General features: G+C 59.2%; 1 protein-coding gene across 10 annotated transcripts in view; it reads right to left on the reverse strand.

The window, feature by feature from the left end:
- Positions 1 to 2,003: 2,003 nt before the first annotated feature.
- The window catches only part of TTYH1 (tweety family member 1), a 60,771-nt gene continuing 45,698 nt past the window's right edge, over positions 2,004 to 17,076 (reverse strand). For 6 of the 10 annotated variants that reach the window (XM_082605747.1, XM_082605748.1, XM_082605746.1 and 3 more), the window contains 14 exons: positions 16,230 to 16,270; positions 15,589 to 16,139; positions 13,122 to 13,300; positions 11,119 to 11,230; positions 10,086 to 10,306; positions 7,595 to 7,690; positions 6,257 to 6,329; positions 5,911 to 5,986; positions 5,350 to 5,405; positions 5,115 to 5,207; positions 4,762 to 4,854; positions 3,346 to 3,488; positions 2,714 to 2,794; positions 2,004 to 2,592 (listed from right to left, as the gene is read on the reverse strand). In XM_082605747.1, the coding sequence (XP_082461873.1) occupies positions 2,559 to 2,592; positions 2,714 to 2,794; positions 3,346 to 3,488; positions 4,762 to 4,854; positions 5,115 to 5,207; positions 5,350 to 5,405; positions 5,911 to 5,986; positions 6,257 to 6,329; positions 7,595 to 7,690; positions 10,086 to 10,306; positions 11,119 to 11,230; positions 13,122 to 13,300; positions 15,589 to 15,714 (1,383 nt within the window). In that variant the 5' untranslated portion in view covers positions 15,715 to 16,139; positions 16,230 to 16,270 and the 3' untranslated portion in view covers positions 2,004 to 2,558. The other 4 variants (XM_082605751.1, XR_014292034.1, XM_082605752.1 and 1 more) reach the window with 4 other exon arrangements.

Here is a 17,076-nt window from a genome sequence, read left to right on the forward strand (position 1 = left end):
CTGGCATTTTGGTCATTTGAGGAAGGACAGCAAATCCAGTCCCTGTTACTCCATCTTGTTCAGATGTGGAAGTCCTCATATGTGTCATTTAAAAATGAAAATAGATTTCCCTTTTGTAAAGGTTAGGCCAAAATGGTCTTTTGTTTCTTGGTTAGGGCTTCCTGATTAAAGATCACTCCCAGGCCCCTTGGCAGGAAATCAGGCAGCCTGAATCTCAGGGTACTTTGTGAGCATCCTACACTTCAGGGAGCACCAGCTTCCGGACACAGACTCAGAGTCACTAGAGGGCAGTATTTGAGAGCAAAGCGGCTAGAAGTGCAGATGGGCCAACCCCAGAGCCAGACAGCTCACCCAGTCATGAGAATTAGTGAGCCCATGAGGGTGGCCCCCCATGTCCCTCTCTGGAAACTGTGATCCATTTCTCTCTCCCAGCTTCAGGCCCACACATCGAAGGCTTCCTTGAACATTCCTTTCGGTGTACGAGATGGAAATGATTAGCAAGCATGGAGCTACCCCCTACGGTGGCCCCCGCTGGACACCTGACTTCCGGCACTCTGGGCCAACAAGCCCTGACCTGAAACCCTTGGGGCTGTTTACGTGTTTGGGGATTCAGGATTTTTCAGACTTTCAAGAGGGAACATGGTGTGTATTCCACAGAGGACACGGTACCCTCAGTACCCTGCCCAGCACTTGGAAGTAACCCCATCAGTGTTTCTGTAGAGAAATAGATGGACAGTCACACCAGCCAGGGAAACAGTCTGTAAGTAACCTCGTGCCAGGTTGGGCTTTGCTGCCCAGTGAGTTCAGGGAAGACTTTTGGTCTAACAGAGCTCTTTGGATTTTGGAATTGCTGAGGAGGGACTGGGGAGCTGTCTTTGACACCCTTCTGATGGATGACACAGCTGAGGTCCAGCTAGTCGAGTGACGACCCACATCCGCCTGGTGGTCAGGAGCAGGCCTGGGCTCTTGAGCACAGGGATCCTGCTCTGCGTTTGCCCACTCTGCAGCCGTTGTCTGTCACTCCCACCTCAGAGCTCTCCTCTCCCAGGCTTTCTCCCAAGATTCCAAACCCAGCCAAGAGCTGTCACGTGCCGAGAGCCTTGATGTACAGCGGTTTACTGGGCTCGTCCTCTTTCTATGGACTTTAGTTTCCAGAGTTTAGCTGATCAAAGTATCGTTGCAGCAAAGAGCGCCTAAGATACATCCTTACGTGTCTCTGCTTTATTTCCATAAATTGATTCCCAAAAGTAGGACTGTCGGGTCAAAGGGTCTATCACATGTGAGCAGACTATTGTTTTCATCGGACTGCAGCTCACAGCCTCAGGAGTGGCGCATGAGCCGTTCCGACACATCCTTGCCAGCACGGGACGTGAGCTCTCCTTTCATGATAATCTTATCATTTTAATTTTATAAGAATTCTTTTTCACTGGGTGGTGAAAACAAAGTTTCTGCTTGTTTCACGGTGCGCTTCCTAATTATTAGAGTTTGAATGCCCTTTAGTCTGTTCACTGGCGTTGGGATTTTCACGTCACTGAATGTTCATCTTAGTTGCTTATTTTCAGGTTGGGTCATCGTTTTCTTGGTTTGTGGAAGCTTTGCAGATTATACGTATGTTAAGAATTATCTGTTTCTTTGCCATGTGTGTTTTTAGAAAAACAAACTATTTTCCCCAGGCTGTCAATTTGCCTCTTGACTTCACGGTATTTTTTTCACTCCACAAGTTGTCAAATAAGTTATCTTTTCCTTTCCGTCTTTAGGATACCTTGCTGAAAATCCTCCCCCTCCAACCGAGATATACAATATACAAAAGTCTCTTTTCCCTTAAAATACTTGTCCCTTTACTTGTCTACATTTAGGTTTTCCACCCATATTGTATGTAGACTGTTTTCTTCCAGCTGGAGAGCTAATCATGTCAGCATTCCTCCGAAACCAGTCCCTTTCACCCTGACTTGAAATCTGTCTTCTGTCATATGTACACCCGCACGGAGATCTATTTCTAGGCTGTCTCTTCTGTTCCGGGGATGCGCGTCTCTTCCTGCGTCAGGACACGTGTGCTGCTTTTAGACCGGGGGGGGGGGGGATTTTTTTTTTTTTTTTTTTAAAGAACAATCCCTTTGGAACTGCTGCAGAGCCTGGACAGGAGAGAAACACCTGGTGGCCAGGAGGCAGGGTGAGAGCAGAGGTGAAGAGAATCTCCACCCCCCAACCACAAGGCCAGATTGGGGGCGGGGAGAAAAAAGGACCCAGCTGCTTGTAAAATAAAGTCGTCCCTTTTATTTCAAATCAACCCTTTCCCAAGTTGGTGCCGCACGTGGAGATCAGGGGCCCTAAGCCCACTGGGGTGTGGTAGGGCTGGGGCACTCACATCCCTTCAGGGCTGAGAGGCTGTGGGTCTGGCTGGCTGCCCGCTGCCCGGCCAGCTCAGCGCCCTGGCCTACCCCCTCAGCTTACTTCCAGGGCTAAGGACACATAGAGGGGCAGGGCAGGCGGGAAGGCAGTCCTGTTTAAGGTGTCCGTAGCCAGGGCATTGTTAGTGGTGCGAGCCCAGTGAGGCTGGGTTAGTGGGGTCTTCTCCGGCAGCTGGGGAAGGAACTGCAGAGAGAGGCAAAGATCGGACCAGATGCAGCAGAAGGGCCACCCGGAGCCCATAGAGAGGGAAGGAGGGAGGGCGGAGGCTGGCTTTGGGAGCTGGGGTGTCACTCTAGATGCTCACCGGAGATGGGGAACAGGCTCCAGTCTGGCATGGAGGAAGGGCTCAGATAGATGACTGCCACTGCACGAAGCGCTTGGATTCCTGCCAGGGAGATGTGGGGCGAGAGAGGGCATGACTAGGGAATCTGGCTTTGTAGTGTGGGCCCTCAGACCCTGGGGTCCAGGACCCAGCCCCACCCCCCTCAGACCCAGGAGTCCAGGCCCCCAGCCCCTCCCCCCTCAGACCCAGGGGTCCAGATCCCCAGCCCCTCCCCCCTCAGACCCAGGGGTCCAGGGCCCTGGCCCCTCCTCCCTCAGACCCAGGAGTCCAGGCCCCCAGCCCCTCCTCCTTCAGACCCAGGGGTCCAGGCTCCCAGCCCCTCCCCCCTCAGACCCAGGAGTCCAGGCCCCCAGCCCCTCGCCCCTCAGACCCAGGGGTCCAGATCCCCAGCCCCTCCCCCCTCAGACCCAGGGGTCCAATACCTGAGGGTTGAAAGGGTCGTCATCGTCTGTGTCATCATAGTCGTCACTGGGGTGCAAGGGCGGGAGTAGCAGAAACAGGATGGGGGTCCATCAGGAGGCTGCCCCCTAACAGTGGCTCAATGGTTCTCCCCCATCCCCTCCGCCAAGAGCCTGCCCCCCTCCCCTCCTGACCTGGGTGGGAAGAGGGCCCAGGCGCGGGGCAGGCTGCAGAGGGCGGTGGCCAGGGCCCCCGCAGACAGGAGGGAGGAGAGCAGCAGGAAGAGCAGGCCTTCCAGGGCGTCCTCACACAGGCCCCGCAGGGCTGCGCCATAATCCTGGGGTCGGGGGAGAGGGCGTCAGCGGGCAATGCACGCGGCTCAGGCCGTCCACCTGGCTGTGCAACGTTGAACAAGTCCCTCAGTTTCCTCCCCTGTCGCCTGTGCTCAGCACAGGGCCTGGCACACAGAAAGCGCTCAGCACGTGGTAGGCGCTGTGGTCATTGTCATTATCACACCTGCAAGCAGGAACCCAAGTTGCGGCTTCCTCTCCATCACCGAGAACCCTCCCCGCCACGCCCAGACGCCACAGCAGCTCAGCCTTGGTTGAGTGCCGGGTGTCTCAACCTGGACACGTCTGACATTGGGGCAGATCAGTGTGTGTGTGCTGAACGGGGCGGCAGCGGGTGGTGCCTCTGCACTGCAGGTCCTGGAGCAGCGGCCCTGGCCTCCAGCCACGAGATGCCAGTAGCACCCCCTCCCCCAGCGGTGGCACCCAAACATGTCTCCACACATTGCCCCTGTCCCCTGGGGCAAAATCGCTGGCTTAGAACAACACTGAGAACAAGGCTTAGAAGAACAACTGGTGTAGCGCTGCCCCCTGCACATAGCGCACGCTCAGTCAACACTGGCTGACAGTACTGTCATCCCCGGAAATCGGCAGAAGCACCATTTCCTGAATGACCAGCCATAAGTCATTCAGCAGGGGCTGGCCAAGGGCCTGCTCTGTGCCAGGCATTGCTCCAAGTACCGGGGAAACTTCAGCAACCAGGCCCCAGAAGGTTGCTTCAGACCACAATGAGCTAATGAGAGAGGGGTTTTGGAAAGCAGTACTGGGGTCCCGACAGCAAGATGGCACCAGCAGGAAGGAACCCGGCCGATGGGAGGTGGGGGACTGCTGTCTGGGAGACCCGCCAGGCTGCTGGGGGAAGGGGTGCGGGCTAGGGGGAAGCAAAGGGCTGAGGCCGAAACCGGCCAGGGCCAACCACACAGGCCCCGGAGGTCAGGCGAGAAGCCGGGACCTTAATCCGCCTGCAGGGGTAACTGCGGGTTTTAAGTGCAGGAAGAAGATCAGATTGTGCTTAAAAGGCTCACTGGGCTGTTGGCTGCTGTGCGGAGGACAGATAGGGGCAGGCAAGCAGGGGGCAGGGAAGAGGCCCTGTGGCCGGGAGCAGTGGTGACAGTGTGAGCTGTGCTCAGAGTCCAGAGGGGCTTCAGAAGGGCCAGGAGAACTTGGTGGAGGGATGAACAGGAAGCAGAAAGGATATTCCTAGGTTTCTGGGTCTAGGCAGAGGCTCCCCTGCGAGAATTCGGGGAGGGCGACAGGGGTCACCTTGTGCAGGCCACGACAGTGCAGCAGTGCCACCAACTGGTGGAAGTTTCCTTCTGTCACATTCAGCGTCTCCTCCAAGGACAGCAGAGGCTTCTGCGGTGGCAGGGGGTTGTTATCCCAGGAACTCTTCAGGCTCCGCCCATCTCTTCAGGCCCTGCCCCTTTCCGCGGGCTCACAAGCCAGGGCCCCACCCACAGCCGCCGCCCCGCCCCTTTCTACAGGCTCCCCCTTTCTGCGGACCCGCCCACGGCCACCACCCCGCCCATTTTCTAAGGCTCCGCCCACACACCCAGGTTCCCGCCCCTCCTTCCCCTGGGAGTCGGAGTGCAGAAGGAGCCCCCGGCCCCGCCGACCTGAGCAGAAGGGAACTGGGGGACAGCTTCTCGCTCCAGCCCCTGCAGCTGGGAGTGGATGTTGGCCAGAGCTCGCTGGGACAGAGTCAGCCTCTGCGGGAAGCCACAAGGAGGGAGGAGGACCCAGCGGTTGACACCCGCAGCCCACTTGGCGCCGTCATCCTCCCCCAGGACCCCTAAGTCTAGGCCCCAGCCGCGCCCTCCTCCACCCGGTCCCCTTGCCCGCAGCCCTAACCTGTTGAAAGGGGTTGGAGACGGCCTGGTTGCAGAGGAAATAATAGTTCAGGATGTCTGAAGCGGCAAGGGAAGAAGGGAAGAGGGGGGAGGCTGTGAGCCTGAGCCCCGGGGCCTCCCTGGGGAAAGGCGGGAGGGGGCAAGGCCACACTTCCCACCCCTCCCAGCTCAGGACCCTCCTGTGGTCCCAATGACCTCGCATTCTGAGACGGGCAGTCCTCCCAGCCCCTAATCCCTTCTGCTCCAGCCACAGCCAGAAACATGCTGATCTACACGCTCCCAGGGAGCCCGGGCTTCTGCCGCCCTCCCCTTGACTCAACTGTGCTCCCCCCATTTTCTCCAAGTGGCCAAATCCTCCCATCCCTCAGCTCCAGCCTGAGGACCCCTTTGTCCTGACTCCATCATCTTTATCCCTCCCTCTGTTCCAGCGCACCGGGGGAGGTGCCGAGAGCTTCTGCAGAACTGGGCAGGGCCTGGCGGCCGGCTGCGCACCCTCAGCCCATCCCAGGAGAACCGCGCAGAGGCCCGAGGACCCAGGGCGTGCGCCTGGAGATGCGGTCACCTGAGCCAAGGCCAGTCTCCTCCCGGGTCAGGTTCAGGATGTAGGCGTCTGGACCGGAGCAGAAGTCGCTGAGGCCCTGAGAGGGGCAGCAGGACCGGGGGCTCAGGACAGAACCTGCCCCCACTCCACGCTCCCACAGAGCTGGGCGCCCCCGAGCCCCCCCCCCCAGACCCGGGAGTCCAGACCCCCAGTCCCTCAGGACCTAGGAAACTGGCTGGAAACTGCAGCCAAGTCTTTCCTCTCAGGACCTAAGGCATCTATTCCCATCCTGCCCCAGGATCCAGGAGTGAGGGGCCTTTGGCACCCTTAAGTCTTGGAGCCCAAGGGCCCGTCCCACACCACTCACCACGGCCGTAGCTGCCTCCAGGCCCATGGAGCCCCAGCTCAGGACAAGAACCAGGAGACTCATCACCGTCATCCTATGGTGGGGAGGAGGGATTGGACTTGGGGGTTCTGGGGTTCTTAATCTCCCACCTCGCCTCTTCCCTCCCCCCACCCCAATCCCATCACAGCCCCAGCCCTACCCTCCACCCACCTCTGGAGCCAAGAGGATAACAACTAGGGGCAGAGAAGCTGTTGGGGGAGAGGTGTGGACCCGTGGCTGCTGACGTCAAACTGAACATCTGGCCCTGCTGGGGGAGGATACGGGGTGAGGGGCTGGCTGGATCCAGCCACGTCTGTTCCCGCCTTGCTCCGGACCGCCCACCCCTGGGCCCCATTTCCCTGCTCTGAATTCCACAGCAGCTTGCTCCCAGGTTCACCCATTGCTTGGTCAGCCTCCCTCTCAGCCCAGACCCCTCCTCCCAGGAGTGGAGACAGCTCCAGGGCTGAAATTGCCTTCCAGGTTTTCTCTGGGGATGGGGTCTGGGGGGGGATCAGCATTAGAGGGTGGTCAGCAAGAAAGAAGGGCACCTGGAGGGAGCCAAACTGAAGGCCTGGCCCCAAGCCCCAGACCCACCCTGCCCACTGTGCTTTACCATCTTCAAGCTTCAGGGGCGCCTGGATGGGATGGCAGGACCTCTCACCCCGGGGGGAGTGTGGGAATGGTGGCGGGCACAAGTGTGGCCCCCCTCAGGGCCAGGGAGGATACAAAGGCTCCTCCAAGTGGGATAGGCTGGCGTAGGTGGAATCCCAGCTCCAGCACTTTCTGGCTGTGCAGCCTTGGGCAAGTGGCCTAACCTCTCTGAGCACCAGTCTCCCTTTCTGTTATATGGGGAGAAGGAAAGGGCCTCCTCATAGGGTTAGCGCGAGGGCTCCAGAAGAGTATCGGGCATACAGAATGAACCTTTAAGTAAGAGCGTGGCCCTTAATTCCGCCACACCACGTGACAGCTTTCTGCCTCAGGGCCCTCATCTTCCAGACAGGCATCTGACAGGCACCTCCTTCACAGGGTTGTCATAGCAACTGAGAGGGTCAGCGATCACCCCAATCCTCAGCACAAGCATCACTGTCATTGCTTTTCTAGGATTTTGGTGCACTTCTTGCCGGGAGAACAGCCTGTTTCCTGCCCGCCCCCTTCCTGGGCAGCTCTGAGCCTGATTTCTATGTGCCAGCCCAGCCCAGGAACTCCATGGGGGTTCGTGGGACAAGGGAATGAAACCTGGGAAGGGCCGTGGCCCCTCTCGGAACAGCGCTGTGGGATCTCAGTGACGTGTGCCACTGCCAGGAAGCCACCCAGACTCACACGATCACAAGCCACTTGCTCTGCTTTGCCAGGCCCAGGAGGGTGAAGAGGCAGACCAGTAGCTCCAGGAGCAGCAGGAGAACGTAGGCCAGCCACCTGGGGAGGGGGTGACAGCGGTGAGGCTGAAGCAGCAAATCCAGCCTTTCACGTGCCCAGGCTCCCAGACAGGGACTCGGCAGAGGGTGAGAGCACCTGCACATTCTCCCAGCTCTGCCTGGACATGTGATCTCCCTGATGCCCAGTCTCCAGGCCACAGCCAGGCTCATCTGTGAAATGGGTGCATTGGGAGGCCGGCCACTGTAGCCATTTAGAGCACGGGTCCCAGGACTGTACCCTGACCGAACCACGCGTGAGCCCTGTGAGTGGCACGCTCTTAGGGCCCCAGCCCCTCCATCCCATCCTGGAGAGCAGAGGGACTCATGTCCCTCAGCAACACAGGGCACAACCCAAGGGCTCAGTGTCCGCAGGCAGACGGCCTGGGTCGCGATGCCAGCCCCTCCACTTCCTGCCTGCCTGCATCTTGGTCTCAGTCACCTTGCCCCCTGTGTCTCGGCTTCCCCACCTGTAACTCGAGGAGAACAGCAGCACCTACTTCCAAAGGTTGTTGCAAGGCTAAGGAGTGGAAACAGATAAAACACCGAGAAGTGTGCCAACGTGGACGCACTTAAATATTAGCTTGAACACGAATCAGGAAACTTTTAATGTCATTTAAGAATTCAGTATTAGTTACTGATCAGTTCACTCTGGTTAGAGAGGAGGGTGTACGAGACCGCAGCACAGCGCCTGGCGCTTAGGAGATGCTCGATAAATAGCCTCGCTCTCAGCGATGCCCACGTCGCCAGAGCGGCAAGGGCACCGCCACCCCCCTCCGTGGCAGCCTCTGCTCAGACCCCTGTGGGGACTCCCTGTGCCCTTCTCTCCCGGACTGCTGGAGGGTCAGGCTGTCCCCGGAAAGGAGAAGCTGGACCCAGTGGCTCCAGCTGACCTCCAGGCCTTTGCTCCCCATGTCCCCACCGCCAGCTCGTGTGTCCCAGCTTCACTTCACTTCCATCAGGGGCAGGTAGCACTTCTGCCCTAAGCCACCAAGAACTCCCCCGGCAAAGCTCTCCCGCTGGGGGCCCCGATTTCCTTCCAGGAAGCCGGCCATGTTCCCTGAAGGACTCCCAAGTGCCAGGCACTCTTGTATTGGTGAATCCAGAAGCTATTTCCTGTTAATGATGGGTCTGCCTCACCCAGGTGTAGTCCACACAGCTACCCCCAGCCCCCCTGAAACAGGGCTGAGGCCCAGGGCCTGCACCCCTGAGCTTGGCCAGAACCCAGAACTTGAACTCACTGGGACCCAGGCCTGTCTGATGCCCTGCAGGGGGGTTCCTCATTGCGGACTGCTTCAGCCCAGGTGTGCCTTCCCCCTGGAGCACAGAATCCAGGACCAAGTCTTCCCTGTCTCTGCTCCCATGTCTGGTTGGGACCCTCAGTTTTCGGATGAACAAAAGAAATAATTCCTCGCAGACGAAGCAATGAGGACTCCGTCATGTTGGCTGCTGGGAAAGATGGCCATCCCAGATGTCCTTCAAATGTCACCTTCTCAGTGTGGTCTTCCCGGATGACCCCCCCCCACTCCCAAAACTGCCATCCTCTGTCCCCAGACCATCCCGTGCCCGTCTCGCACCTAATTTTCTCCAGAGCTCTTAACACTCACCACCTTACAGACAACATCTCATTCATGCATTCGTTTCTTATTGGTCCGCCCACCGTGAGACAGGCGGGATTCACTCTGCTTTGTTCATCGCTCTATCTTAAAAAACCCCATATTTTACAGACACCTATATAACGTGTGCTGGTCGCCCCTGTAAGCACTTGACAGATAATGACTCAGCAGACCCTCCACAATCCAAAGAGGGCATTGCTACCCATTATTCCCACGGGTACCAGATGGGAACACTGAGGCACAGAGCTGGCATGTAACTTATTTAAGATCACGTGGTTAGGGAGAGCCGTCTGGCTTTAGAGCTCATGGTCCTGACCACTTGGGTACACCTCTCTCACCAGAAGGTGTAAATAAATATCTGTTGAATGGATACACGCGTCAGATGGACAACCGAGGGAGTGAACTAGCTAGTCTGAGATTCAGTGAGTGAAGTGCAACAGTGGCTTGATGAATGGCTGAGTCAAGGACGAATGAGTGAAGGAGTGAATACACCGAGGGAGTGAGTGCACGAACACTTGAGTGGGCACGGGGTCACGTGGTCCATCTCTCTACGCCGGGGTTACTGACACTTACTGACACTTAGCACAGCTAATCCTTTGCCGTCGGGGGCTGTCCTGTGCATTGTAGGATATTCAGTAGCATCTCTGGTCTCTGCCCACCTGGTGCCAGTAGCATCCCCTCCCCCAGTTGTGACACCCAGGTATGTCTCCCAATGTCCCCTGGGGGCACAATCACCCAGGCAGGGGTTCCCTGCCACGCGGAGCAGAAAGAGCGGTCACCTACCTGTACTCCTCCACAAAGGACACATCTTCAGCTACTTGCAGGGGGCTCAGGGGCACTCCCCGCCAGAAGGCCAGCCCCTGGAGCTGCTGGGCCACGGCTTCCGCCTGCCGCCGAGCCCCCCGGGTGGCCGCCACCAGCTCCGTGCGCTGCGCCAGCTCCTCCTCCAGAACGGTCAGCTCTGCCCTCACGGCCTCATCCAACCTCTCCACCATCTCCAACACCTGCGCACAGGGGTGGGCCTGGAGTCGGGGGAGGGCGTTCTCTGGGGCGGCCAGGGGTTGGGTGACAGGGCTGGGGGGGCATGGTAGGAGTGAGCAGGGGCCGGTGTCTGAGATCTGGGCGCTAGGGCATCTGAGGATTGAGGAAGGGAAGGAAGGGGCCCTGCGGTCCAGCTCATGCAGTTCTGTGGCTTCTGTCAGGAGCTCGGAGAGGTCAGTGGCTTGAGGCCCAGGACTGAGATTAAGTCTGGGATCCGAGGTGTGACGCTGGCATCTGCCTTCCTGAGTCTGGGGTCTCACGTCTGGGTTCCAGGGTCGCAACTGGACATGAAATCTAAGGTCTGAGGTCAGGCTGGGTCTCAGCTCCAGGTCTGGCATCCTGGGGCTGGGGATGAGAGTGAGGCTTCTCGTCTGAGTCCTGGGTCTGAGCGCTGAGGTCTTTAACCTTGCACCTGGGCCAAGGATCAGGTCTCTGTCCTGGATCTGACCTGAAGGCAGGGGCTGGGTTTTGGTGTTTGGTCTCTGAATGGTTTGGGCTGTGAGCTGAAGTCCAAGGCTGGGGCTGCGTGTGATTTAGTCTCGAAGCCCAGATCTGGGCTAAGGTTCTGATGGTGCCATGTGTGAGGCCCTAATCTGTAGTCAGGGTTGGGGGTTGGGCATACAGTCTGAGATCTGCATGTTGGAACCTGACATTCTGAGTCTGGGGTCTTGGCTCTGAGTTTAGATCCTGTTTCCCTGGGAGGGGGCCCTTTGCCCAGGTGTGGGGAACCAGTCTGGGTGTGGGTCTGGGGTCTGGCCAGTGCCTGGCCCCTCACCAGGTGGTCAATGGCAGTGAGTGTGTGGTTGGCATGCAGCAGTGCAGAGCTGAGCTGGGACACCCCATCACTGGTCTCGCTGTTGCCATAGAAACCGATGCCAATGCCAGTGCTAAGAGGAGGAGGGAAGGGAAATCACAACCGGTCCTGGGACCCTGGGGGCCGCCACGCCCCCCCCACCTCCTCACACACCCAATCCCATCTCCCACCCCATCCCATTGGTCCAGCCCATCGTGGGAAAGGAACGTCTCCAGCCTGGCCCCCACCAGTTGCCAAGGTAACGGGAAGGTCTCACTCCCCCGGCCCAGGGACGTCATTGTGATGCTAATGGTGGGTGGAGAGGTGGAGGGGAGCAGGCCCCCGGATTTAACTCGCACCTCCCCGGAGTGAAACCCTGCCATGCCCAGCCCCAGGACGGGAGGTCCTCCCCCGTGGTGACTGCCAGCCCACACCCAGGCCCTCCATCCTTTCCCCAAGTAACCGGGGTCCTCAGCACCTGTCCCTTCGGGATGCAGCCGTCCCCTCCCCCGCCTCCTGGGGGTGCCACCAGCTCCTGGGGGACCCCAAGCCTGGAGCTCCCAGTCTCCCCCCACCCCCAGGACCCAAGCTTCTGGACGGCTGGGAGGGAAGCAAGGGAATGTGGGCCCAACGGGCCAGAAGCCGGGCGCCCCCGCCCCTCGGCGCCCGGCACACAGAGCTCCATTGTGGGGCCTGAATACGGGCCCCCTCCCTCTCCCCCCGCAACACAGTGAGCCCCTCCGCGGAGGGGGGCCAGGCCTGGAGCGGGGCGGCGGACGCCTCGACGCCCTCACAGTTCCCAGCCCCGCGCTACACAGGCCCCCACCCCCTGCCCTGGGATCTGACGGCGCTGGCTCCAGCGCCCGCACCCATTGTTCACGGCGCTACAAAGCTGCTCTTGTTCCCCGGCCACGGGGGCTGGCCGTGTCTCTCCCGCACAGGGCCTCTGTCCACCTCCCCGCCCCCCGCCACTCAGGAGAGGGCGAAGAGGAAGCATCTTGGGACTCCCAGCCCCCTCCCCCACCTACACCGCCACACACCCACGCTGCTGCTCCCCGCGGTGGCCGAGCCCAGTCTGGCGGGGGTGGGGTGGGACTAGCGGCCGCTGCCTGCCCTCCCCGCCCCCAAGCCCCAGGTCGGGGGCAAGTCCTGAGCGCCCAGATCTGCCCTGAGGGGTGGGTGCTGCCCTGCCCGGGAGGGGCTGCGCTCAGCGCTGGCTCTTAGTAAATGGTGCGTCCTCATGTGCCCTGCTCCTCCCACCCCTGAGGGTGTCCCAGAAGGTGGCCCCTGGGCTCCTAGGGGTTTTGGGGTCTGAATCTCCACTTGGCCCACCTGGCCTTAAAAGGTTGCCTCTCCCTGAGCCTCCCTCTTCAAAACTGGTTGTGACAACTCTGAATCCAGCAGGGTTACCGTGGGAAGGAGTTAGATCAGCTCAGGGCTGCTCCTGGATTGTAAATATCCCTTTACTGTCCCTGGCCGGGACACATCAGCTTCATGAGGGCAGGGACCTTGTCTAGCTTAGTCAGTATTTCCTGGCATATAGTAGGTACTCAGGAAATAGTTGCTGAATGAATGAATGAGTTAATGCATGACATCCCTAGTTCACATTTATGGAGTCCAGCTGTGAACCAGGCACTGTACATTTCACTTAATCGCACCTCAAGTAGGAGGTGGGTGTGACTACAGTGCCCACTTTAGAGATGTGGAAACCGAGGCCTGGAGAAACTATACCACTCGCCTAGGTCACACAGCTGTTCCACGGCAGAGCCACCAAACCCAGGCAGTCTGACTGCCCAGACTTTAACCCCTAGACCATCCTGCCAGGCTGGCTGCCCTTGGGAAGTCACTTCTCCTCTTGGACCTTGGTTTCTCCATCTATCAAATGGGAGCAATTCTCCCCTGCTGGGACACCACCAGGAAGACTGATGGATAGAGAGCTTGGGGAGCCCCATCCCCAGTGTCCACCCACCCTGGGGCCCCATTACCAGCCGACGAGAAGGGCGGCAATGCAGCTCCAAGTGACACAGCCTCCCCCAGGCGGAGGGCTCTTGGCCCCGGGCGGCTCTGGGGGCCGGCAGCAGCAGAAACGGATGAGGTAGACAGCAATGAAAATGAGGCTCAGGCCCAAGCCCAGGCCTGCCAAGGCCACCACCAGCAACAGGGCCTGGGGAAGAAGGTGACATCAGGCATCAGAGCGGTTCCGGGCTCCCTGCCTGTGTGGCTGGAGGTTCTGGCTTTGGGATCTCAGGGCAGGTGGAAGGCGTCCCTGACTAGCGGGGGGAGGGGGGGGCAAGTCCAAGCCGTGGTTTTCAGGTTTGTGAGGAAAGATGTAATTCCCAGCCCCTCCCAGGCTGGCAGCCAGGGCTCTGGGGCTTGGGGCTGGAGGGAGCTTCCAACTGGGAGGCCCAAGTCTTGGGTTCAACTTCTACTCTGCCCTCCAAAGGCTGTGTGACTTTTGGCAGGGGCCCTCCCCTCTCTGAGCCTCGGTTTCCTCCACACCAAAACAGGTAGTTGGAATGAAGCACCATCCAAGGACATGCCAAGACCTGGACCCCAGACTCTTGTGGGATCGGGGGTCGGGAGGGGGCACCTGTTCCTGGTGACGTGTGCCAGGTTGGGGGTGGCAGGCTTCCTACTCCCTCCCCCCTCCCCCGCGCTGGTCCTCCTCACTCACTGTTTGCTTCCTCTCCCCTGATGCTGAGCTCTGCACACCCACCGCAGTGTGAGTCTGTCACCCAGGGACTCAGGGGGAGGGGGCGTGACAGCCTCCGTGACAGTGTGTGCGTGTGTGTGTGTGCGTGCGCACGCTCGTGCAACTCAGAGCTGGGGACTGGGAGGCTGGGAGAGTGAAGACAGAGCAGGGGCAAGAGGGGTATGGGGGGGGAAAAGAGAGAGAGAGGGAAAGAGGTAGTGTGTGAGTGTGTATATGTGAACATATGAGTGTGTGAATGTGTATACTTGATGCATGTGTGTGCATGTGTGTGAGCATTTGTATGAGTGCAAGAATGTGTAAATGTGAAGGTGTGGGTGTGTGTATACATGCGTGAGTATATGGGTGTGTATACGTGTATCTGTATGTGGGTGTATATGTGTGCATATATGAGTGTGTATATGTGAGTGTGAATGCATGTGTAAGTGTGTGCCTAATTGTGTGTGAGTGTGTCCCCCCAGCACGGTGGCACCCGGTCCCCGATTATTTTCCCAGCTGTCCCCTCCTGGGGGGTGTGTCCCAGCACTGTCACCCTGACTGGTGTTGACGGTAGCAGAGTGAGCCTCTCTGAGTGCCTCTGGCGGTGGCTGGGGTGGGGACCCCGCGTGTGGCATCCGTGTAGGGAGGGCTCCTTGGCCGTGAGCAGGTGGCCGTGGACTGGCCCTGGAGGCTGGGGTTGTGTAACCAGCAGGTTGTGGTAGAGGGGCTGGCAGTCCCCGTTTGGTGGGGACAGGCGGCGTGGAGTCCGCAGGAGGAGCTGCTTACGGCCGGCTCAGCGCAGCCATGACCCAAATAGCTCAGAATACAGCACACGTCCCCCTCTCTGCTTTCCTGGGACCCCCCTCCTTCTAAGCTTGCCAATCCCCAGCCCCCTGTCCCGGGAGCCCCCCAGGACAGATCCGAGGGGCTCAGACCTTACAGGCAGGGCCCAGGACCCATCCCAGGGCTCCACCATCCTGCCCACCCCCTACCCCATCCCCAGCTCAGCCAAGCCTTGCTCATTAATCTCAAAGTCAAGGACTTGAATTAAACTGGGTCAGGGGACAGTTCTTGCGCCCCTACTGGAGCTGACCCAGGCTGGGCCCCCTTCCCCAGGGACCCCGCTTTCCTTAGGGTTCCCACCCAGCCCCACCCTCTGGCCCCGTTTCTGTCGTCCTCCAGTCCCCAGAGCGAACCCCATCCTCACCCCCCTCCATCGACCCGACCGACTGCGCCTTCCGTCCTGGGACAGGCTGCAAGTCTCTCCCAGCGCCTCCACCTGTTTTTCCCAGCTCCAGCCCTAAAACCCCTCACCCCCGTCCCCATTTCAGGTCTCAATCCCGTCCCAGAATCAGGGCACCCCCAGCTTTCTTCCTCTCCACCATGTCAGCTCCTCTGTATCTCCTGGGTCCCACCTGAACTGGGACGCATTTAACTACATTGCCCTGATCCCATGAGGGAAGGGGTCGTCTTTTAGGACGTGACGGACCTGCCCCCCTGATGACCCTAGCTTCCCGCGCAGCTCTCAGAGACCCGGGAATCCAAGGACCCCCAGTCCCCTCCCTCCTCTGAGATCCAGGGGTCCAGGCCTCAGCCCTCCCTCATTTAAGGAGGTTCCCAGGGGAACCTCCAGGTACGGGAACGCCAGGCTCTTGCTGCCTCGGGTACCCCAAAGTCCCGGCCCGGCTCCCACCCCCAGAGGACACAGGAATCTGTCACCCAGCTCCCAGCCCCCGCCCCCAGGACCCCGTGCCCGCGCCCACCTGCTGGTATTCTTGCTCTTGGGGCGCGAAACCGCTGGGCACCGGGCGGAGCTGGAAGTCGGCGCGGGGCAGCTGGTGGAGCAGATGCACCCAAGCCGAAGGTCGGTAGCCCGGGGGCGCCCCCATGGCCCCCGGGGGAGGGCTCAGCGGGGCGGACGCCGGGGCTGCGGGAGCCTCGGCAGCGGAGCGGGGCGCGGGCTGAGCGGGGTCTGGCGGGGCTCAGGGGAGCGAGCGGGGGGAGGGAGGGGGTGGGGGGCGGAGATTGGGGGAGGAGTGGGGAGGCGCGGGCAGGGCAGGGATGGTGCTGCCCCTGGCGGCTGAGGCGGGGACTGCGGTACCTCGAGTCGGGCTCCCCGCGCCCCCTCGGTGGCGGCGGCTCCCACCTGCGGTCCCCCGCGCAGGTACCGCGCTGCTCGCATCGGCGGCCCAACGGAGCTCGGCTGAACAGCGACATCCGGTAGAAGGCCGCTCATACTGTTATATCACCCGACAGCATAACGAGCGCTTTATCTTTAGGAAGAACCTTCGTGGCTGTGCAGAGGTCGCTAGTGCTTGCGCAGCATTTTACAAATAATTATCAGTTACAAATCATGGTCAGTTGCATCAATAAAAACCCCTCACTTCTGTAAGCATACTCTCACCTGTAAAGGACGCCTCCATGTGGGTTAAAAGCCTTCTCCCACTTAAAAAAAAAAAAAAATCTGTATAAGGACACAGCTTCTAGACCCAAACCTCCCTTTGTGTAGAGACCGCTCCAGAATGCACACCCGCATGTCTGCAGTAAGGACCCCTGGCACGTGCAGAAGGGTTCTTCCCACTCCAAGAAGAACCTGCTCATCTATTTGGGGGACCCCCTCCCATCTTTATAAGGATGCCTCCCATGTGTTAAAGAACCTCTCTAAACTGATTAAGACTTCAATGTATACAAGGATCCACCTGCCTTGTCATTCACTTTACAGTTTACAAGGTGTTTTCTTCCAGCCGCTACCTCTGCTGAGTCTCACAGGAACCCACTGATAATGCACCGGTAGTGGAGCAAGTAGAGGGGACCTGGCTGCTTCAACGTCACCACCCAGTCACTGCTGAAGTTAAAACTAAGGTCCCCAGGAATCTGCCCCAGGGGTTCCCCCACCCCTGTGGAGCTGGGCTAGACTTTGCCACCTGGCGTCCCCACACATGGCCTCCCTTGTGGGGGGATGTGATGGGCAGGGGGGAGAAAGGGGAGATAGTGCTCCCCCCATCTCATCCCAATATTTTGCTCCCGATTGGTGAGAAAGGGCTGTGGGGTAGTTGCCCATCTCATTACTAAGGAGAAAAATAATGGTGGTAGTGATGGTCCTAGAGATAATGATGGGAATGACAATGATGAAGACTATGGTGCTGTGGATGGTGACAATGATATGATGTAGGTGATGAGGATGGTGATGACAGTGATGATGTTGATGAATGGGAGATCGGAGATGCTGTCTGATCGAGATTTGTTCTCCT

This window comes from Mesoplodon mirus (genome assembly GCF_964341445.2).
Source record: "Mesoplodon mirus genome assembly, chromosome: 19".
In the NCBI taxonomy this organism is placed as follows: domain Eukaryota; kingdom Metazoa; phylum Chordata; class Mammalia; order Artiodactyla; family Ziphiidae; genus Mesoplodon; species Mesoplodon mirus.